The sequence below is a fragment of the Dendronephthya gigantea genome, unplaced genomic scaffold, assembly GCF_004324835.1.
Source record: "Dendronephthya gigantea isolate DGI-Jeju-01 unplaced genomic scaffold, DenGig_1.0 000043F, whole genome shotgun sequence".
In the NCBI taxonomy this organism is placed as follows: Eukaryota; Metazoa; Cnidaria; class Anthozoa; order Malacalcyonacea; family Nephtheidae; genus Dendronephthya; species Dendronephthya gigantea.
Window position 1 is genome coordinate 539,162 of NW_021163053.1, and position 22,702 is coordinate 561,863.

The window sequence follows — 22,702 nt, forward strand, 5'->3', positions numbered from 1 at the left end:
ATAGTTCAGTGGTCTGCGCGGTAAAATCCAATATGGCCACTGGATTTGATTTTGCCGCACTTGTGGAAAATCCATTTGGAAATCTAGGATTTAGCCTTCTCGTGCCTTTGTGAGATCTTTTCTGAAAGTAGGTTCAGCAGTTAGATTCAAACCATAGTTAAATGGTTTAAATTTTTAGAGAAATATTAAGGAAATGTTTGGCTAGAATGCATTCAACTAATAGAGATGCAGAATCTGATTATCAATTTATCATTTCCTTTTATCCCTTTCATATAGTGAAAAAAGATGAATCTAATTGATCTACCACCAGAAGTACTTCTTACAATATTCTTATATCTCAGAACAAAATTTGTATTAAACACAGTAGCATGTGTATGTAAATTGTTTTATTACATTATTACACCTGAAACAACATGGAAGACAAGGTTTGGTAAAATTTGGCCAAAGAGGGTTACAAATAGTGATTCAGGTTACATTTCACCAAGGTATGTTAAAATGTGTCCTAAACTGTCTAGTATCTTACTTATTATGACATGTTTGAAGGTGGACCACTGAAAATGGCTTTCGCGACCTTTAATGGCTTCAAATCTAATTACATTGTAATATTATACACCTAATTAATATTTGCCCTCAAAGGAAATGTGTCCTTTTTTCTCAAGTCTTCATGTTCAAATCAGACAGGTGTTTGACTATACAACTTTGAACTTTAGGTGGAAAGAACTTTGTCACCAACATGAAGAATTTGATAAACATTGGCTTGAGCATGAAATGAAGTTTGATTCATTTACAATTAGTCAGGAATTTCCAATTGACTCTGTTTTGTTGATGAATTCTGGCAAGACATTGATAACTGGTTCTAGAGATAGAAGTATATGTGTGAAAGACCTTGAAAACATCAAGAATGTTGAGAACCCTTCTGAACTGCAATCCACTGTCATTAACAGACATGAGGTAAGTTTTTGTTAAATAACTTAATTAAAATAGCGTAATTAGGGCTGTGTATTCATATGTTCATGTTATAAACCAAATGTTACTTTCAAAAGAAATGAGTAGAGAAAATTTAATTAATTGCTACTATTATGCAGGGTTGGATTTGGAGGTTGATCAGCGATCCCATTACACCAGGACAATTCTGTTCAGGCTCATGGGATGGCTACATCATGCTATGGGATCTTCACAGGACAGAACCGATTAGTTCCGTGTAAGTCCATCTGGTTTATGTTTTCTTTGTTATGAACAATTCGAACTCCAAACTCCACTGAGAGGATGAAATACAACAACGACTCAACCAAAATGACTTTCAAGAAAAAACAATTGTCAATTATTGTTGATATTGAATATTGTGTTATAAATTAAATTGCTGGGAAATAATGTAAAACGACAAAAGATCAGAGACTAATTAATTAAACATTAATATTGTATTCATTTGGCTTACGATACTATAGTAACCACTGAAAGATTAGTCTAGGCTATCATGAGATGATGTCATATTTTAAGATCTGTTTCGGATCCCTTCTTTAGTTGTCTCCGCACACCACCAATTTCAATGACATGGAGAAGTAATGATATGATAGTTGCTGGTTGCTACGACAAGACCGTGCGAATCATCGACCCACGAAGTATGATCTACAGTATTGCAAACATCTTTCTGTTCTAAATCATCTATGTACATCATGTTTGCAGCTCACCATAGATAACTTGATGAACTTTATTTCAGCGTTCTCAGTTGTTAAAATGTTGAAGAAACATACACGCTCTGTGCTCTGTCTGCATGTTGACGATGACGTCATTATATCTGGTAGCGAAGATAAAACGTTGTGTATTTTTGATAGAAAAGCTGGGAAACATTTGCAATCATTACAGGTGAGAAATATCATTTCCATCATCTCCTTAAAAGGCCACGTTGCATACTGTATCTTTTAATTGTACACATTGGTAAACTGATTAAGTCCTCTAGACGTTCACCTCCCCATTCCTCCCTAGCAAGTAATTTGCCTTGCCCTGTGTGCATATAGTTCTACCACGTAGATTTCCTCTGTCTGGGATTATCACAACTAATCATTCTCCACTGTTTCAGCTTCCATCCCCGGCATTTTCATTGCATTACTGGGACGATGGTTACAGTTTATTACGTGTTGCTGGTCGTAAAAATATTTATTTTGTTGATTCCACTGAAAACTCGTATAATTTGATCAAGGTACTGTTTTTGTGGAATGACAATATTAATTTATCGTGGTAATTAAAGCAGACATGATACTAGAAAGTTGAAAAAAGTGCATGACACGCACGATTTGTTATTGTTTCGAATAGTTCAAGGTCGGTAGTTCAAGCTATATACCGTATTTCCTGGACTACCAAATATTGTTTAGAATAGTGTACTCGAAGGAATGGGGTCAAAGAAGCGGAAAGCTGCAACATCATCAATGCCTCATTATCAACTATAATCATAATTGTAGCCTGGGTTAACTGCAAGCATTCTCAAATGTGCAAAAAAGTCTTAGGCAACGGTATCTGCCCCTATATTGTAGCTTACGTGGTAACACGTTATATTGTTATAGTTTATATTGGGTATATTGTATAGTTATATTTCATCTCGTAGACAAACCCAAACACTGGACATTCAAAAAGAGTGAATGATTTTGTTCAGTTTAAAGGAGGGTTGCTTACCGCGTCTGCTGATGGAACACTGCAGGTAAAATTAAGAGACGAGATTTCAGTTTTAATTTTCCAAATTCAATTGTCTTGTTTTTCCTCCGTTTATTCCTTCTATTTCATACAGGTTCATGAACCGTCTGTATTATCACAGACAAGATTTATTCTGGATCAAAGGAAGGCAGAAATAACAAGAGTAAGTTATCTAGGGTGTTTGGTTGCTGAAATTTAATTCAAATCTTTTAGCCATTCTATATTGTGTAATGAAAAGATATTAAATATATTCACCATGCAGTAACCTAAACAAAACCTCCGTATCACATGACACATACTGTAGAATAACTAATTTTATTACACTATTTTTTACTTACTAGTTGTCTACCTGTTGTGACATGTTGGCGTCTGCTTCAAGTGATGGGAGTATTAGATTATGGAAAGTAAAATAGCGGACAAATTTTAATCTCTATAGATTTACGTCTATAGTTTTAAATTTGAACAACAGTTGTGTCTTATTGAAGTACCGTTCATAATTTATTGTTGCACATAGCCGTTGGTACGTTTTGGTACTTTTATTTATTGTTTGTAAAAAAACGTTGCAGTATATTGTGTGTATAACGAAAGTTATTCCGTATAACGGACAAGTTAGAGCGATTGAAAAACGTTCCCTCGTGTTCAACAAATTCATGCACGAAAGATGTAAACGTTGGGACGAGGTCATTAGGTCAAAAATGAATAAATTCAGAGTGAAATAAGATACCAAACATGTAGTGACATGTTCTATTCATTATAGCTCAGTGGTTCTATCACACTTGCATTTCACTTTCGTTTTCAAAGTTGTTTATACTACTCGCAAAACATTGACCAAGGATGGTTAAGGAACACAACATACGATTAATAATCGAGAATTACTCTGAAGTCGCCATGCATTTCAAATTAGACTGGTTTGACAGCGGTAGACTGGCTGATACCTACACTTGGCCAAAGACCGTTGCTTCTGGAGAGAAACTTGATGTTTTATGTTACGAGAGAGATTGGGCAATGACGGGTTGCAGTGGTTCTGTTGATTACCAAATGAATGGTACGTTGGTAACATTTGCGTTCAGCAATCCGAATGTGGGAACTAACAAGCTTGGGGTCGGTGATAGAGGCAGAGAAGTGTGGGATAATATGATAAATCACAATTATTCACTATTTAGAAAAGATATCATCATTGGTGGTTGTGGTGCCACTGGTCCTGTACTATTGATGTTTGAGTGCCAATGTACTGGAGGAACCACTAACGTGGCTACTGTAAAAATAACAAGGTCCCCAGTTTAATGAGACTGAGAAGCTGATGAATATATGCCATGGACATATGTGCAATACTTGTTTGAAAAACTACAGCAATTTAAAATAAAAATGAAGTGATGATATGATCATAGATTTATATTTAAAGAATAGACTACATTTTTCTGTCAATTACATCAAGATGAGCTCAGGTCTGATAAAGCTGATAGGCAACAAAGCAAAGCAGAGCTTTAAAAATTTCTACAACAAATTCTCACTGTATATATATACTGGATTAGTGTAATTCTGCTCAATGAGGAGACACAACAAAACACACAAGGTTTTTAATATTAGAATACATGGCTTCTACAAAAGCTATGGTTTTTTGTACACTAACAATGAGCTACATCTAACAGCAAACGAAAAGTTATTTTTATCTTTCTCCACCAGCTTCTTGATCTTTTCTTGGTTTTCCACGTCCTCTTCCTCCACCTCGTCCACCTCCACGACCGCGACCTGTTCAGCAAAAGGTTATTTCATTATAACATAATAAATGCTGTGGTAAAAACAGTCAGTATAGGTTTAAAAAGAAATACAATACTGACAGTGGTTTCTAAAAAGAAGTTCAGTAAACAATCACAAAGGAGTACCTGGTCGTCCTCTTCCTTTGTTTTTTGAAATATCCTCCTTCACCATGTCAATTACCTTGGAAAAGAAAGATCACTTTCAAAATTGTTTTATATATAAACTGTGATTAAAATAAAAGGTGATTGTAAAAAACTGTTTTGATCTCACCTCATCTGGTATTCTCAAATATTTGATATTACTTCCTCGCACATAACACTCAGGTATTCTCCAAAATCTATCTCCATCCTGAAACACATTTAGTTGATCAGTTAGAATATAGCTTGCTATTTCCATTGGTAATTTACTCGTTGAAGACCATTACACAGCCTTTTTGCCTAGGGGGCATTTTTTTTATTATATTGTACGTATTTAGCAGACGCGGGTACATGGATAATTACATGTGGAACAACTTACTCTGGATGTACAAATAACTTCCCTGAGATTGATATTCATCCAGTTGTCGCAGCTGACTAAATGACCGTTGTATGTTTCACCATTTTTCAACTCAACAAGCTATTTTAGAATTTTTCATTACGTGAGTATACATGTAAAAAAGGTAAAACTTGTGATGGGTTAAAAAATAGTTTTGCAAAAACGTTTAGTGATTTTACACATTTTTTCAGTCTTTAATCAAATATAACATACCATAGGGTGATTCTGAGCTGCCCTCAGGAGTGATAAAGGGAGCTAAAGGTATTTTAAGGAAATATTTTTATGGTAAATAAGAAAAAATACAATGACAAAATGTAGAAAATTATCACGAGCACTTACCACCATTTTGAAAAAACTGTGCTTATCCCTCTCAAACCCTCTCATACCTCTATTATCCCTGAAATACCCCTCAGACCCCCCTTAGCAATCACAAAGCGCGCGAAAGTTGAAGACTGTTGGTGGTTGTTCAATGGTGCAATATGTGATGATATCGATCCAAGATTTTTGTTAAATTTATTCGTCTATTTAGTAAGTATAAAAGAAAAATGCGTCTGACAGTTCGATTGTATTTATTGTCAAACTTATCCTGTTGGTCGATAGTCAACTTTATATATAAAAGACCAAAAAAATTAAGATAATATAAAAACCTTGACGATTTATTTTTCGTTTGAAATGGCTGCCTGTCTGTAAACTTGTATGACTTATGGGGGATTATTTTAAACAATTAACCTAGACGTTTTTTCTGAAAACCGATCCATTTTTAGATGGTTCAATTTCCACTGCAATTTTCAAATACATACATATATATTGCTATCAAAATATGCCTATTAACAATAATTAATTGCACCATTGGCTTTTATTGTTTTAATTTAAGGATGACAAGTATGGAAACAGAAAAGCAATCAGCATACTTCCCTTTGAGAAAAAATAGGAGGTATGATTGGATGAAACAGGCTAGTTAATTAAACTGTGTGTGCAGGGCTTGGCAATTCTGTCTGGCAGAGCTTTATACATACTATATGCATGGGACCTAGAATATCATGGAGCCTATAAACAGGAGTGGCTTTCTCCCCTTTTTTTCTTACCCTCATTAGAAGAAACTACTTGTGAGGCTGGCACGGTCATTGCAAGGTCACGTCTTTATGTATTGTAATACTCTATGTAGATCTCAAAATTTTCCAGATGGGATATATGTTTCCAGAGTACCATAGGCGTAGACAGGGGTCTCTACTTGATGACTAAACCTGAACCATGTTTAAAGTCTAAAATACCACCTGCATTCTATTGCTATATACTTAATACATACATCTTATGAACCTGTTTCACTATATTTTTTCTGTTTTTAGCCAAGCACAAAAGCCAAATGCTGTTGTGCCCATCAAGTTCCCATCAACGAGAAATGTACTTTGGTAAAGAGATGTTCATAAATACTTTACAAAGCTTGTGGTTTTTTGTGATTCCATAACACATTACACTCTATACATTTCATCTCTGTATTAACTAAAAACATTTTAATTTCCTAATTTTGCTTCTATTAGGGAAAGTAAACCTGTTGGAGATTTTGAAACCCTGGCACTTATCTTGGACAAACAGTGAGTGTATAAAAAATGCCAAAGTGCTACCAATGTATAAGATAGAAAAACATCCTTCTCACATCCTCAATTTTTTGCCACCACATGAAACAGAGTTGTGCAGTTGTTCATTGTTGAGAAGAGCTTGAGATTGGCGCACAGATATGCTGAAGACAAACGTCTGACAAGTTTTCTTTTGGGTTCAATTTACCCAAAGTCAAGTGAGTTGATTATACTAATATTTAAGATTTGGCAACCTGTTTGGGTAATCACCTGCATAGCCTGCCATGCATGACTATACTAGGGGGACATTTATGTCAAGTCTGAATAAATATAACTTTGCTTTGGAAGATGGGAATATGCTAATTAATGCACTGCTAATTGTGTACCCATTCATCAAGGTGAAGGTGGAATTTGCTTTGGAGTGGATAGATTTGATCCAGGCAGGGAAATCAAAGAACTAGTAGGTATGAATTGATCATATGTTTTATACAGACCCTGAAATTGAAATATAGTGAAAGGTGCAAGACAAAGAATATATATTATTTAGTTCAGGTTCATTGCATTGGCTATCATTCATCATTTAAAACATTCAAATATAGTAAATCAATTGTGTTAAAGGGAATGATGAGTACAAGTATAAAATGAGATGTACAGTGTATGTCAATCAAATATGATTAATCTTTAATCTTCTCTCTGACCCTTTCAATGATAATTAAAAAATAAAACTATAACCTTAGAGTAGTCATATCTCATACTTTCAATGATAAGAAATAAAACTATAACCTTACAGCTAGTACCTCATTCAAAATGCAAACTCCTCCAAACCCTTTTCATTTTTTCATTCAGGGGAGAATGTAGCAAAATCCAAAGTGCCTACAGCTGTTGTACCTGGAGATCATATCATACCAATAACAGTATGACATTAGATTCTGTTTCAAACATAAATAATCAGTTTAATATTATATGTAACTTGCAATGCAAATTTGACATCTGTGAAAACACTCCATCAAATGATTTGTCCATAGTCCATACAGTGTTCTGTGAAAAAATTGATATTGTATTTACTATAGGTTAAGAATGAAATACAAATCTCAGATGATTCCATCAGCCATACAAGAGATGAATTTGCCCAAGCAATCCAGGTTTGAAATTATTCTGCTAATTCTTTTGCCTTCATTCAACCAAGTTACTGGTTCTCCAAGATTTGGTAATGTATAGATCAGTGTGCTAAAAATCTGTCAAATTTGTAGACAATGAGGCTTAATTGTTGGTAAACATCTGCATCTCTATTTTATGGTTGTGTTTTACTAGGTTATGGAGGGTAAAATTTGTGGCAAAGACATGATGACTTTATCACATCTAGTATCGTTGAAGGCAAATCTCTACTGTTGCAGGGAACAAGACGAACTTATCATAAACCTACACTGTAAGTTAATTTAATGCATACGGCTTCTGGATAAGATATATAACTTTCATTTCAAATAAGGCTGTTGTAGAGCGCAATATATTAGCGCATGGGAGAACGCAGGGTACACAAGTGATTCCATTGCAGATAGCACGTGCAGCAGGTACCACATAAGCTGCGAACAACCCCGAAGTCCTGAACGCCGCAGACTATTTATAAGATTGCCCGTGTTCTACTTTCTATCTATATATTTACCTACTATTTATCTGCTTCCAGGTGGTGCGATAGTACCTGATTCAAAAATTCAGGCACGACCAATTGCACCTCTCCCCATAATCCAAACGACCTTGGCACGAAATTTAGCCGGACCACTGAGACTAAGCGATGTCGAAGGGACTCCTAAAATGGGGTTAGTTTCAATACTTGATTAGAATAGAACATTGGTACATGCAGGTATGCAATTTCCACAATTTCTCTGTAAGTGTTGAGAAGACACATCCTTACCGTGTTTCTCTTATAGATATGTGACGATGGATCAAACAAGAAAGTTGTTGTTGCTACTTGAATCCGATCCTAAAATCTATAATCTTCCTTTGATTGGGATGTAAGTGTTTAGCAAAAATTTCATTCAACTTTGTGCTCAATCGACTAATCGACTGCATGTTTTCTTCATATAGATGGGTTTCAGGAGTACAGAATGTTCATCATTCTTATGTCTGGGCTGCCTGCCTCCGATATTTGAATTGCAAAGAGATCAAGGAAAGGTCTGCATTATGATTGGTTCATGTGATATAATACAAACATGTTACTGAACTTGAATATGAGAAAGTCGTCAGCCAAAATTCAGCCATTGGGCAGTTTCATATTTCGCAACATTTCCAGAGACGTCCCATGTTTCTATTCCATTTTTCTTTTTACCCAAACTCTGCATATTCTTTACAGTTATACAAAAGGGCTCTCAGCACTCTTCTCCATTAATTTCAGGGTGTTGCATTCCTGTGGTAGCTTTCTCCTACTTCATTACTCTATTATGCAAAAAATACCTGATTTCTGGGAATGTTTTTCAGATGTAAGTATATATATATATAACACATGGAAAGGTGTGTACTGAATAACTGCAACAGTATACCGCTATAGATATGATTAACTTCACTATTACATTCCGGATTTTATTTTTAGAATGAAGAAAAGTTGGATTTTGAGCTTCTCACCTGCAAGGAAAATCTACATATAGATCTAGTACTGCAATGTTTTTTCTTGTAATATGTTATATTATCTTCGTAGTCATTTATTCGTCTTGCAAAGTACTCGTTGTATGGATGCAAGACTGGGTTTAATAGGTTGAATAACGTTCCTTGTAGCTTTGAGGATTTCCCCTTGCCAAAAAGTAAACCCTAGGTTGTAAACTTAAATGTTTAATTCCAGTTTTTTTACGATGATCATCATCTTTCTACAGGATGATTGTATCTCTAAAGACCCACTGTGTTTTCATCTTTCTCTTTGTTCTAATGGAATGAATAAAGTCTTGTTTGATGAAGCAATTACGGAGTGGAAAGAAGATAGAAATATCTTGAAGTATGATTTTCTCTTTTACATGCAGAATAACTGCATGAATGAATGCATGCATTCTTAATGCTAGTACACTACAGTGCATTAAAATATAAACAAAGAACTGCGCTTCAATTAAACATGACGTACTAGTTACGGTGCTTGCAGTTTGTTGTTTGACGTCGTGCATGATGTATTATTAGAGACGTTGAACAGAATAAAGAAGTCGATCTCAACAACAGTTCTTCAAATTCATCTGTTAAAAACGACGAGAGTCCACGACCCTCTCCTTCGCCTCGTCCCAGTCCTACTCAGGCAAGTAATGTGAATGAAATACTTCGGCTTATATTATACACTTTTAAAACAATATCAAGTATCAATACGTTTTCTTAAGTTTGCCTTTTTATCAAGTATTTAGTGGCTTGAAGTGTTGTACATAGTCTGTTAAAACTACATATTACGTCACAAAACTTGAAGATTAAACTGTCATTTTAGGTGAAAACACCGAATACTCCTGCTCCAGAAGAATCTTTGTCCCTGAGTTTTGACGAGGGGTCAAATAACTCCGGCGGGAATAAAAATTCTCAACGAACAAAAGGAAACAGTGCGCAGCTAGCGCCACGTTTTAAGCAAACGCCGAACGCCACGAAACCGATGTTAAACAACTCTAGCAGTTACAAAATTTCTAGACAACCATTCAAACAAGTTACACCTAAGAATCAAGGCAACGATCGTATGAACAGTGCTAAGCCAATTGGGACCGCTACAAGTCAAGTAAATAGAAAAAATGAAGACAAAGAAAACACTCCATTAACATCAAAAAATGTTCTTCGTGCGGGTACAGGAAAAACGTCTGGGCTTCACAGATTTAAAGATACCCAAAGACAATCTATCGGTGATCACAAAGGAAAAACATCTGCTCAAAAGTCCTCTAATCCTAGAATACCAGGAGATTTCACTCAGGTTTTAACAAGAAAACGATACTATAGTGATGATGCACAGTCATTTATGCCTCAATTGCCAGAGGACTCTCATCGATCACGAACAAACTCTCTTTCATCTCTTGCTCTGTCTGATGTCGACAACGATGTCTCTTTAGATTCTTCAGAAGTAAAATGTCCACCATCTCCAAGTAATCTAGATGCACCTCGTGATGCCCCTTCCTACTCATATGTGGATACAAAGGAAACTCCAGAGAGCCATTTCTGCAATGATTATAACCACAAACACTCCCTTGGAAATGATCACATGAGAAACGAAAGCAATGTAGTTGCTTGCCAGAACTCACCGAAAATTTCTAACAATATGCAACGTGTTTTGCCGTCGCAGTCTGGTCAAAGACCGCGAACTAATTGTGCTGAAGATTGTCAACCAACTGACAAAGATGCTCGTCATCAAGCTTTCAGTGATGAATCAATTCAACCATGCAACAACCATGATACAACTCAAAGACGAATCTCTGATGTCAGAAAGAATGTAGATGGTGTATCAAAAGACCTCATTCAAAGGCGAAGTTCCAACCAATTAGACAGTCAATCAAACCAAGAATTACGTCATGTCAACAATGTTGTCAATCAACAAGTCATGTTCTCCAAATCGGATGATACATCGAACACACATTCGGACAGAAATTTTCAGTATCCTAATGGTCAACCTGATCGGACGAAATATGATCACACGACACCGTCCCTCCTCTTACATCCTGGTGTTCAACGAAGTTCTGACGACACACGCAAGAACACCGCAGGAGAGGAAACGTCAGCTATACATCGAGACTCGTTGCCGCAAAGATCTTCAGATATAAATTCAGAAAATTTTACTCAACAGCAATCTCCCAACAAATGCCAAAATGATACGCACCCATCGAGGACTGTTTCTTCTCAACTTGTGAATGCTGACAAAAGTGGTAAACAACAAAATGAGAATGTCTTAAGTAATAAAGAACTGGAAGATCAAGTGAAAAGACAGGAAGAAATGATCAGAGTGTTGCAAGAACAGGTGTGTTAATTTTTACGTCCAGCTCAAAGCTATTGTTCTTATAACAAGACATTCACAAAATTTCGACTAGTTCTAATGAAGAACAAAAAAAGATGTAATCGAAATGGATTTATATTTTGACTGCCCTTCTGAGCGCTGATTGGCTAATATATGAGCGCGAGATCTGGAAACTGGATGGATATCGTTCTTGAACCCGCGGCAATTTATTGTGAAACTATTTGAGTATTATATGAGCTTGTTTATATATGTGGTATTTATACATATGTCCTTGGTTTATCTGTAGGTTCGTTCGTTGTTAAGGATGAAAGAAGTGATTTCTTCCGAGAACGATAGCGCTTTACTTCCTTTAACTCCAGCTTCTACGCCAGTCTCTGCCAATGAAAGTATTTCCAATCCAGCATCCCATGAAAGACGAGAATCTTCTCAAGCGGTGCAAGAACCTGAAAGAGTTACCATAGGTGTAAACACTGGTGCTAGTCTGTTATGGGAGTGTCCTAAAGATAGTACCAGTTCTTTTGAGAAATGCAGTGGTAGCAGTGATAATGAAAGGTGAGATGAAAATACAAGCGTACTAGAAACAGAGAAACGCTTCCATCTCCACTTATTGATATTTCCACTTAATAATAATTGAGAGAGAACTTAATTGATGATGATGAGAGAAATGCTATTTTCTTATTCCATGTCATATCAGTGAGCCTCTAAAATATCTTGCCGTAAATGTTAGTTTCTAGCTTCGGTACCACACATTCGGACAGACTGTGTAACACTTTTATAGTGATTCACATTTTGCGTTTAAAATCTAGGCCAGTATCAGACGAAGATAAACAATGCGTTGGGGATAAGGTTGAACCATCGAAACAACCTGACGTCTTCCCTACTCCTGAGAAAACAGAAAGTTTCATAAATTTGTCTCAAGTCGATGTTGAACTGGACTCCACTTGTTGTAGTTCAACTCCGGAAATCAGTGATGTGTTCTCTCCTTGTATAAATAGTAAGTATTATTGGAAAGGTTTATGATTACAATTGTATTGGTGGTTGTTAGTGGGATTTCGTGTGTTAGGACATTGTAATATACCATTAGTCCTCATTTTATTTGTACATAATGATTTAATCTACCATTTTACCCTCGTACATCATTACCCTCTTCATCTACAGGCGGTGAAGGCGGTACTACCAACCACACAATGTCACAGACAGACGAGCTAGCGATTGGAAACGATCTTCCCGTCAAAGGGCGAGAGTTTTACGAGAAAATGTTGGTATGAGCTTAACAAACACTATGTCCCTTTATGCATGTTAGTTAAAGTATTCTTCTACATAGTTAAATACCTTCGCATTATGTTGTGTAGTATTGGTATATCTGTGCTCGAATTTTAACACAATTTATTGATTGTACATTGATTAACTGATTTCTAAAACATTTAGTGTCAGGTAAGAGATCTATTATCTGAACAAGTGACAAATGTCATACAAGAGGAAACGGCAGTGAAAGAAGCGCACTCCTCGCGGTCCCCCAATGTCCCCACGGCAGAAGTTGTTGTGAAAGCCACTTTAAGACAACTTGAGAAAATCAAGCATTCCGGGCAAGATGAAACTCGGCAATCACGGACAAGGTTCGTTTATTATACCCGGCCTATTGTTCTGCATGCGTTCCAAATGCGTTCCACAACGAAGGAACAGCGTGAGAGCATCGTTTAGTAACATAATGCATTGCATGGCTCCTCACTCAACCTATGTATTTATTCCTGGATAATGAGAGTAATATTTTTTTTAGTTTGCAAGTTGAGTCGTCCAGTGTATTTTCAAGCCGCCAAAGATCCTTGTCCACCAGTTTTACCCCTGAACATCCAAGACTGAATTACGTTTCAATGTCTGTCGACGATACCTTTGATGAGGTCACTTGTATTGATAAGGTTGCTCTAAAGTATCTTTCTGATGAAGAACTAAAACAGTTTCAAAGCGAACTCCGTCCATCTGGTTCTGCGGCTGTGAAAAGGTCCTACACTCGATCTGTTCGCTTTGGTAGTTTACCAAGTGATCAAGAACCCAGGTCACTCGCAAGACGAGGCTTACGTGAAGTTGATTTTACGTGGAATAATTTATCATTTTGTACGAAAAATTATTTGGCTAAATATAATCTTGTTGAAGAGCATGTTTCTTTCGCTGGACAGGAAGATGATAAGCGTGTGTCTCAATCAGAAGTGGCTGTTTCCGCAACAGGCGCGTCTGTTCAGCCATGCAAACCGCCTTTCTCCTCGCCTGTTCGTCACCATTCTGAAGGATCCAGTCATATATTGGACATTAAAAGACTAAAAAACCTACCTAAATTATTTTGATATTCTCAATTTCAGTCAGATTTGTAAACAATGTATAATTGAAATAACTTAAATAAACTAATATCGATCGTTGATGCATTGTTATAGCTGTTTCAAATATTAAATCGTATCATATATTTGATCGTATATTTGTCGTGCATTTATATATCAATTCGTACAGTTTTATACACAATTGATTGAGCGTTAGAATTGTGTCAGAATTGCAGTCTTCGTACGTACATGTCGATAATTTATTGCAGCAATAGACAATACATTTGCCAATACTGTCATTATTGTGTTTATCATTTAATAAGGTGATTTTACGACTGTTTGTCGCCTTTTATCATTAAAAAATCGACCAAATCTTGATATTATATAAGAATATAAGGCCCGTTCAGATGCAGGTTAAAACTCTATTTAGTCTTTCAACGGCTGTCGCCCTGTGTCTTCAAAAAACCAGCCAAATCTTGGATTCTCTGCATATCAAACACAATATTATAGTTTGAAGGAATAGGAATTCTTTTCACAAAAAATCTAAAAGAAACAAAATTTGTGCCATTTTAAATCTGGAGAACCAATCCGCGAACTTGAGTAGAAAGTACCTTTAGGCATTTTATATTTTTTCTCTCGTGTGTAGCTTTTATTTTGAAGTCTTATTTCTACGCGAAGTTTAAGATAAACCAGGAAAATGGCACACCCCAACTACTTTTCTTTCTCCAACTCGTACCTACAGATGACGTCAGAGTATTTGCACCTGAATCCAAGATGGCGATCTCAATGGAAGGTCCACTGTCGAAGTGGACAAATGTTGTTAAAGGATGGCAGTACAGATGGTTCGTTCTCGATGAAACCGTTGGCTTGCTTTCGTATTATACTGTAAGCTCTAAATTCTTTTGTTGGCGAACTATAAACGCACGCTAAATATTAATTATTCAGTATCAAATCTGTCGCGAATGTTTGGATTGAAAAGTTAAAAACATACTTAATTGGAATTAAATATTATACAACTCAGTTCTTTGTTTTAATTAGTTTAAGAATCTAATTGTTATTTGCTAGAAATTTAGTGCTATCGCTGAAATTGATGGAAAAAACTGTATACAACTTATACCGACAGGCGACAGCTTGACAAATATAAAATGAAAATTTTGTGGTTTTACCCTTTCACAGTTTCACTGTCTCCCCCTGACGATTATTAGAGTTAGGTTTATGCATATAATTTTCCTGTATAAACATATTGTAAATATATTATCATTTCTTTATTATGCTTGCTTCAAATGTTGGATTATTAGGTAATATATCACGTCTCACTGATCTAGAAGCATTGCTGGATAATGTAACGAAATGAAACCAGTAATACATTTCCTGGGGCCAGTCTTATGAAACTCTTAACTACATTTTGTGCAGGAATACACAACTTTGATTGGTCAATTATTTCACTAACTATAGTTAACTACTTTTTTACAATCAATCCCCGTATTTAATATAATATTTTATGGTTATACTGTGTGTATGGTTATAATATATTTAATATAATATATAAATATAAGATATAGTACCAAATAATATAATATATAATACCAAATAATATATTTACAATGAGGATTTTAAATCATTCATGTTCTAATATTGAATATAGTCTAAAGAAAAAATGATGAGGGGTGCGAGAAGAGGATGTCTAAGATTAAAGGTAATCCAGCTCTAACTAATCAAAAAATTATTAGTCTGATTGGTAATTTACAAAGCATTAATGTTTGTGTATGTTTAATGTTCATTAAAGTTAATTAAGTTGTTTACCTGCAGGCCTAAACTAGCATTCATGCATGCAGTTGTCTCTGTTTATGATAAGTACAATATAATTGCTCCTGGTCGGTATGATCTAATTACTGTAATATGATAGATAACTAGCACACAATTAGTTTGCAATGGTTAAAAATATGTAGAAATACTAAACCTAACATTTATTTCATAGGGAGCATTGCTAGGGATTGATGATGAAGATGATAGTACTTTTACAATTAGTTGTGACCAGAAAACCTTCCACTTCCAAGGTACTATGGAGTGTGAGGTGTTGTGATTTACCCTTATAATTTCATTTACCCTTATCATTCCACTCATGCATTGATGCCAATCAAAAATAATTAGCAACCTGATTGTTGATCTTTTAACTTCTAGCAAGAGATGCTGAAGAACGAGAAAAGTGGATTGGAGCTTTAGAGACAACAGTTATGAAACATTCTCATTCTGGGCTACGGGTATGTTTCTTAACCTGAGACCAAGATTTCCCTTTCAAAAAATATGCATTATGTAATACTTGTATCATTCTGGAAGGACCATATTGTGTAGTACTGGGCACTGCAGCGTGAAAGAACATCTGCAAACCTTAGTGGAATTTGAAAATTTGTTGCCAATATTGTAAAATATTGCCAAATTTCCCAGTGATGCTTGCCAAGAGCTGAAAGTCCGTTATTAGAGCATGTCACCCTCGCTATCGTCATTTGCGCCGCAGGTCCGGAACGATATTTCCATCGTTTAGTCGAGGCACTGACTAAACAGGGACGCCCCCCCCCTCTTCCTCCACGCTTTTGGCAGCAGTGTCGTGCATTTCAACTCTCTGCATTAAATATCTTCGTTGACTAACATTGCCCTATCGTTAGGACGTAATGGGATCTGTTATTTATTTTCCATTGATTCTAGAGGCCATTTGGTACGGATTTAGGTTTGATTACGTCGGAGGACGACTTAGACAAGAAATTGACTGAAGCTGAAGCATATTTTAAATTATTTACAGAGCAAGTGAAGGTGATCTTTTACAGTTAAGCTAAGATTTTTTAACCCGTTTCTGGTGTGTAGCATTTCAATCTCTTGCTTTTATTCTTTACTAGGCGTTACATGCTCAGATGAGCAACGATTGTACAAACGAACATGATCCTCCTGAGGTAACCACCGTACTTGTCGTGTAATTTCTGAAGCTCTATTGTTTTTTTCACGCCAGCCGTTGTAATGAAGTATTACAACTCCGTTGTAATGAAGTACGTATATTACAACGGATAGCGTGAAAACGTCATGTTATAATTCCATCATCCACTGCCCCACATCATCGACTTTAAAAGTCACCACAATGGTCGTTTTGTGTGATTTTTAGTTACTATCTCCTCGCCCGTGCTGGAATATTACCCTGTCCTGTAATTTTAAAATTTGAAGGGAAAAAATGCTATTGTAATGTAGAAAATGTTAACTCCCTCCCCTCCCTAACCTCTCACCCAGACAAGTGTGGTAGAGAGAGGGGGAATCACCTACCCGTGAAATGCTTGGGTACATGACTACCTGGAACATTATATGCAATATCATGAATCACTTCTCTTCATATATGCGTCAAATTATTCGAGAGACGTCGACCGTATGTATTTTGTACATTTCATTTTTACATCAATTTTCCTACTTTTATGCTATAGCTGTAGTTAGCACATGTTGATATATCGTTAATATTATTTGACTGAAATATTTTTCCTTAAACTTTTCCCTTTATTCGCAACTCAAATTATGAACTTGGTTCATTCCAGAAAATGCTTGAAAATATTGGGCAGTCTCTTGAGATGATGCATTCTGTAAAGGTTCGTTGTCAAAATCAAATTTCCGAGGATTTCAGGGTTTTAACGTTCAATTTCTACCGTATCTTTGTCTATATAGGAATCTTATGAAGGTGGTGAATCAACGCCCGTTCTAAACGGGGAACAACCCAATGTGGTAGTTGAAGAGAAAAGTGCTCGGGCACCTTCGTTAACTGACTCAGAGATCGTATCGCCCGGTATTGGAGATACATTTCCTATTCCTGTCAAGGCCTCTCCAGTTCGTAATAGTAAAGGAAGATCAGGAACGTCTCCATCACAAGCTGCCCATAGAATGGCTGATGCATTTCCTACAATATCATATTCAAGTAGTGAAGATGAAGATCCAGAATTCTTCGATGCTAACGAATACGATAATGATATTGCCAGGTTTCAATAAATATTCTTTATTTTGTTAAAATTATATTTGTTATTAACAATAACTATAATACGACCGGATCTTAAATAATGAAGTACGTAAGTAACGAAATATTTTAATAATGTTAGAAGTCGAAAAGACTAAAACTATACATGTTCGATGTTTTACGAATTAGCTAATTGAAGTTTTTACAATTTTTAGCGCCTCTGAATCCCAGAAAGGTGGTAAGTTAAAAGTTGTTGTTTTAGGAAACAAACTGATTTTTTGTTAACCATCAACACAATTTTCACCCCACTTACAGTATCCACGAAATATTGCTCTAAATAAATATATTGTTCTATATATATCCTTCCATATATTCTCTGTATATATATTTAGTGAAGTACCACGAAGATGAAGATGATATATTTGGTGCAGAGATCGAAGGTAGAATATATTGACGTCGACGTCACACATGTATTGGAGATTAATTTTCTCAAAATATAGATCACCAATTGTCGTTGTAAATTATTGGGAACGAAACTTTGCAATGATTTTATATATAAAATTGCCTTAAAGGCTGAACATTGAACATTTTCAAAGGCTCTGTTTCGTCTGCGTAAATTAAGTCAAAGATGTATTTTTCAATAATTTTTTAATGTATTTTTTCCCCAGGGGACGATATTAAAAAGCATGGCAGCATTATAACTCATTTATTATCTCAAGTTCGTCTTGGTATGGACCTAACGAAGGTAAACAATATTAATATTGTCTGCTCTGATGACGCCAATTTGTAACATGGAGCCATAACGACCATTGAACATTGGCACCCTAGGTAGCTCTATGATACCTCATCTCCTTCAATGAAACGGAAGACAAATGGTTACTAATTGTGTTGTACACTCCATCTTTACAATCCATGCAAGCATTTCATGTTTTATGTGTTCTGTTACACTGTGCTTGGGAAAAAGTTTTGATATATGTAAGCCATAATCGCTCACCAATGATATTTAGGTTGTTTTGCCAACATTTATTTTGGAGAGAAGGTCGTTACTTGAGATGTATGCCGACTTTCTTGCTCACCCTGACTTGTTTGCAAGGTAAGCATCCACTTCTTATACCAGTTCAATTTTGAAAATGCAGTTTGTCTATTTTCTCTTAGCCCATTTATTATAATATAGTATTGGTGACTTTGACGATCCTAAGGACAGAATGATCCAAGCTGTAAAATGGTATTTGTCAGCATTCCATGCTGGTAGAAAAGTAGGTTCACAGTTTTTGTGTCCCTTAAATTTAGTTCTTATCTAATCGCAATTGTCATAAGTTGGCCGAATTTCCACTTGCGAAAAAAAGGAAGAGATACATATTGTATCTCCCAATTTTTGAGATGAGTTGTCGCCTTTGCATCACTCTCTATATACTGTACTTGAGTTGCAATTGTTCAGCGTCATCGCTCGGAATATTGAATAGCGCTACTTTTTACAGAGCTCTATCGCGAAGAAGCCGTACAACCCAATCTTAGGAGAATCATTTCGCTGTCATTACGTTCTGGATGAAAACAACAGAAGCAAGGTAAATTTCATGTGGTTTCTGCAACAGTTTCTCGTCGCATGACCTGCACATATAACTATGCTTGTATTTATTTATTCACATCAGGAATTGACTAAAGATGGACCCGTCGCAGGTATCAGTAAGGACGATGTTGGTTTTGTTGCTGAGCAACTATCACATCACCCACCAGGTAAGTTACACTCTCACGCGTCATATTTTGTTGGGATTTTAAAACCTTTCATTTATATTTAATTTGTAAAATGACGATATAAAATGACGTTCTTTGTTTATTCAATTCCATGTTTCTTGCAGTTTCAGCTTTTTATGCCGAACATCCTAATAAAAAGATTTCTTGTACTGGACATATTTGGACAAAATCAAAGTTTCTTGGTCTCTCGATTGGCGTAGAAATGGTTGGGCAAGGTTGGTCAAATTGTATATAGTGGAATTGTTTCCAATTTAAAGTACAGTCTAGACTTAAGAAGTGTTGCTCTTTTCTCATTCATTTTGTGATTTTAATGATTGTTTAGTATAGCTTAAATATCCATATTAGAAAAAAATTGTAATATATAAATAAACATTTATAACTTTATATTTCTCTCTATTAAGGGTGTATATCTGTCATACCTTACGATGAGGAATATATAGCAACTTTCCCAAATGCCTATGGCAGGTGAGGGAAGACATCATCAGTATGTGCATGTATTCGTAAATAGTTTATTAGTTATTTTTGTAGGTTATGTATTTATTGTTTGTGCTATTTTATTATTATCATTATCTTGTAGGTCGATATTAACAGTTCCCTGGATGGAAATGGGTGGACAAACTGCAATAACATGCGCAAAAAGCGGCTATAATGCTAATATTCATTTTCATTGTAAGGTAAGTATTCTTTATCAAACTAAAGACGTCTTAGTATTACTGCAATGACGTAGCGTGACTGATCTCGTAACGTTGACAAAACTCATTCTTACGTCCGTGCTTTTTGAAGACCTGTAACTCAGACATGCTTACTTCATTCCTATCTCTAGCCATTTTATGGTGGGAAAAAACATCGAGTCACTGCCGAAATCACGTAAGTGGATATGATGAAATGAAAACATACATTGAGCTAGGGCAGTGTGCCACACTGTAAGTATAGCACAGACTGTATAAAATTATACGTATACTATTTCATACAGTTGTCAGGCATTGAAGAAGCGTAAGTTGTTTTAATCAATCGTTGTGCTATATATAGTATAGATGATGATAATACAGATCTGTCATTAGACCAGTGATGTGAAAGTTTGAAAGGTTTCTTCTTTATTTTTTCAGAGCGCCTGGGGAAAAGAAACCATTCTTTACAGTAAACGGCGAATGGAATGGAGTCATGTATTATAAGGAAGCCACGGAAGGACAAAATATTAGTTCATCTGAGGTTGGTTAACAGTTTGTTAATGCATGGCTGTCATATGAAAATCAATATATTCACCCAAACTATATTCTTAATGTATATTACCTGTCTTTTATCTCATTTTAGACACCACAAGTGTTTATTGACACAAAGACAATGCCTGTATTTAAGAAACGCGTAGCTCCTTTAGACAAACAAGAAGAATTTGAATCTCGTAGGTACGTTGATAAGATATAAATATGCATCTTTATACACTTTTACAATTGTTTTAGGCAGTGGAGCATCTGTAGATAATTGATTTTTTTTGTTCAGACTTTGGAGAGATGTAACAGAAGCTTTAAAGACAAACGATATAGAAAGTGCAACTGCTGGCAAACACAAGGTACGCCATGGACGAAATTTGCATAGAGTGCGGTAAGGTCAGACCAGACCAAAGCGTTTTAATTAATTGGAATGAATATTAGCTTTTTCAGATCAGTATATTAAGTTTGCAAGAAAAACCTTGACGAGTTGAAGTTCCAAAGTTTATTTTAGGTTTATCTTTACGTGATGAACCTTTATTTATATGTATATATCTATTTTAGCTTGAGGAGAGACAACGCGCTGAAGCACGGGAGAGGAAAGAAAGTGGAGAAAAATGGCAAACTAAGGTATGTGAAATTCTGTGAACACTGCAAATAACATGCATATACAGTACCGGTAATGACATATATTCATTTAGGCTTTCTAAACTAGTCTTTTTTTGTTATATAATTGTTTGACCCGCTATTACAATGTCAATGCTTACTTATTTCTATATAGAATTTACAATTACAAATACCGTCAATTAACATTTCTTTACTAGCTTTTTCATGAAAATAACGGTGTATGGACGTACGACGCAGCTCTAACTACCCGCCTTAAAGGGCAAACAGCTGGGAAGTGATTTTATGTTAGTGCAGCAACAAAATTCCCTCGCAATATTCCTCACTAATATATAATTTTATTTATGATGTTGTATTTGACTTTACAGTTGATTTTGGTACAATTGCCACTATTTTCAACTGAATTAGTTGCTTATAGTGACCGTTTGAAATTATTACATATCAGTTATTTTATTCTAATATAAATGAGGCCTATAGTATGAGCGATGCCGCGTATTTTGCTAAAAGCACAACTATCATAAAACAAGTGGGAAAAGCCTCCTACCTAGTGGAAAGCGTCAGGGCTCTTGCAGGATGCGGTGTGCGTTTGAGATTAAACAATATTTTGGGGCCGTATCGTAATCCAACATTGCGTAGTTATGACTTTCATTCAGTTGCTCATTTATATTTTTCACGTTTTTTATTTTACATTATTAATAACGAAATTTGTAAATATGCATTTTACAGTCATAATATGCTGTAATATTAATTATGCAATGTTTGAATATATTTTTTATGCTTGTATCTGCCCAGTTATTTAATATCCACCAGACATTATCAATCCAATAGTGACTGACCAGGGCGCTGACCTTTCTCATACGTCGTGATGATGTCAAATGCGAGATGCAAATGTAACATGAGGTTTGACTGGCTTTGCAAAACTGATGAACCAATCAAATTTTGTGTAACATCAGACCATCTGCACTGATGTTATTTTAAGACCGTAGAGCTGTAGACTCTTTACACAGTAGGCATCTGCAGGAGAATGCTTTGACGACAGTAGCAGTGGATGCAAGAGAGCTTCTACAATAGGAGACCTTCTACAATATCTTGGCCTTAGTCCAAAAGATCAGGAACATCTTAATTTTTGGGTGGGAGATGGAATTAGAACATCCCCTCAATTCAGGTCATTCTTCACCAAGGAAACCAAAAGCTGTTGGTCATTAAGATCAACTTTTTTTGCTGCAGAAAAAGTGAAAAACTTTAACAAGCAATTTGCTGGTAGAAACAGTTGTAGACTCTGGCACATTTACTTTAACACAATATTGAAAATGTTGGCTGTATGGTACATAAGT

The 22,702-nt window shown here is 35.7% G+C and overlaps 4 protein-coding genes and 1 long non-coding RNA gene across 6 annotated transcripts; 3 read left to right on the top strand and 2 right to left on the bottom strand.

Annotated features, from left to right (window-relative positions):
• Nucleotides 1-20: 20 nt before the first annotated feature.
• Nucleotides 21-3,940, top strand: LOC114527273 (F-box/WD repeat-containing protein 9-like). 2 transcript variants are annotated; one of them, XR_003687400.1, is made up of 12 exons: nt 21-127; nt 277-485; nt 711-951; nt 1,086-1,201; nt 1,522-1,619; nt 1,718-1,863; nt 2,078-2,197; nt 2,600-2,692; nt 2,780-2,848; nt 3,027-3,205; nt 3,590-3,730; nt 3,849-3,940. XR_003687400.1 is itself a non-coding variant. In XM_028548931.1 (10 exons), exons 2-10 carry the CDS (start codon nt 286-288, stop codon nt 3,096-3,098), a joined length of 1,155 nt encoding a protein of 384 aa, XP_028404732.1. In that variant the 5' UTR covers nt 21-127; nt 277-285; the 3' UTR covers nt 3,099-3,493. The 2 variants fall into 2 exon arrangements, 1 of the variants encoding a protein (XP_028404732.1); XM_028548931.1 differs by lacking the exons at nt 3,590-3,730; nt 3,849-3,940 and having other exon boundaries at nt 3,027-3,493.
• A 125-nt stretch (nt 3,941-4,065) lies between these two features.
• LOC114527274 (U6 snRNA-associated Sm-like protein LSm4) lies at nt 4,066-5,331 on the bottom strand. The gene is made up of 6 exons (XM_028548932.1): nt 5,317-5,331; nt 5,191-5,232; nt 4,960-5,058; nt 4,714-4,791; nt 4,569-4,623; nt 4,066-4,434 (listed from the first exon to the last, which is right to left on the bottom strand). The coding sequence occupies exons 1-6, from the start codon at nt 5,320-5,322 to the stop codon at nt 4,352-4,354; spliced, it is 363 nt and encodes a 120-aa protein (XP_028404733.1). The 5' UTR covers nt 5,323-5,331; the 3' UTR covers nt 4,066-4,351.
• An 81-nt stretch (nt 5,332-5,412) lies between these two features.
• LOC114527271 (SCL-interrupting locus protein homolog) lies at nt 5,413-13,865 on the top strand. Its single transcript, XM_028548928.1, has 22 exons — nt 5,413-5,505; nt 5,852-5,911; nt 6,324-6,386; nt 6,516-6,569; nt 6,663-6,769; nt 6,950-7,015; nt 7,398-7,465; nt 7,622-7,693; nt 7,863-7,977; nt 8,233-8,365; nt 8,477-8,560; nt 8,634-8,720; nt 8,941-9,025; nt 9,136-9,195; nt 9,413-9,531; nt 9,708-9,819; nt 10,000-11,502; nt 11,786-12,051; nt 12,306-12,493; nt 12,658-12,761; nt 12,928-13,115; nt 13,277-13,865. The coding sequence occupies exons 2-22, from the start codon at nt 5,853-5,855 to the stop codon at nt 13,836-13,838; spliced, it is 4,095 nt and encodes a 1,364-aa protein (XP_028404729.1). The 5' UTR covers nt 5,413-5,505; nt 5,852; the 3' UTR covers nt 13,839-13,865.
• Nucleotides 5,920-8,710, bottom strand: LOC114527276. The gene is made up of 3 exons (XR_003687401.1): nt 8,461-8,710; nt 8,212-8,355; nt 5,920-7,786 (listed from the first exon to the last, which is right to left on the bottom strand). It is a non-coding gene; the product is annotated as an uncharacterized LOC114527276 (long non-coding RNA).
• A 717-nt stretch (nt 13,866-14,582) lies between the features above and the next one.
• On the top strand, nt 14,583-22,150 carry LOC114527306 (oxysterol-binding protein-related protein 9-like). Its single transcript, XM_028548967.1, has 26 exons — nt 14,583-14,693; nt 15,454-15,504; nt 15,787-15,865; nt 15,990-16,069; nt 16,512-16,616; nt 16,700-16,773; nt 16,960-16,999; nt 17,095-17,214; nt 17,378-17,428; nt 17,505-17,812; nt 18,003-18,025; nt 18,180-18,227; nt 18,456-18,532; nt 18,795-18,880; nt 18,962-19,043; nt 19,266-19,352; nt 19,437-19,521; nt 19,644-19,754; nt 19,941-20,004; nt 20,117-20,213; nt 20,363-20,406; nt 20,646-20,748; nt 20,851-20,942; nt 21,037-21,106; nt 21,309-21,374; nt 21,569-22,150. Exons 1-26 carry the CDS (start codon nt 14,583-14,585, stop codon nt 21,647-21,649), a joined length of 2,235 nt encoding a protein of 744 aa, XP_028404768.1. The 3' UTR covers nt 21,650-22,150.
• The last annotated feature ends 552 nt before the right edge of the window (nt 22,151-22,702 follow it).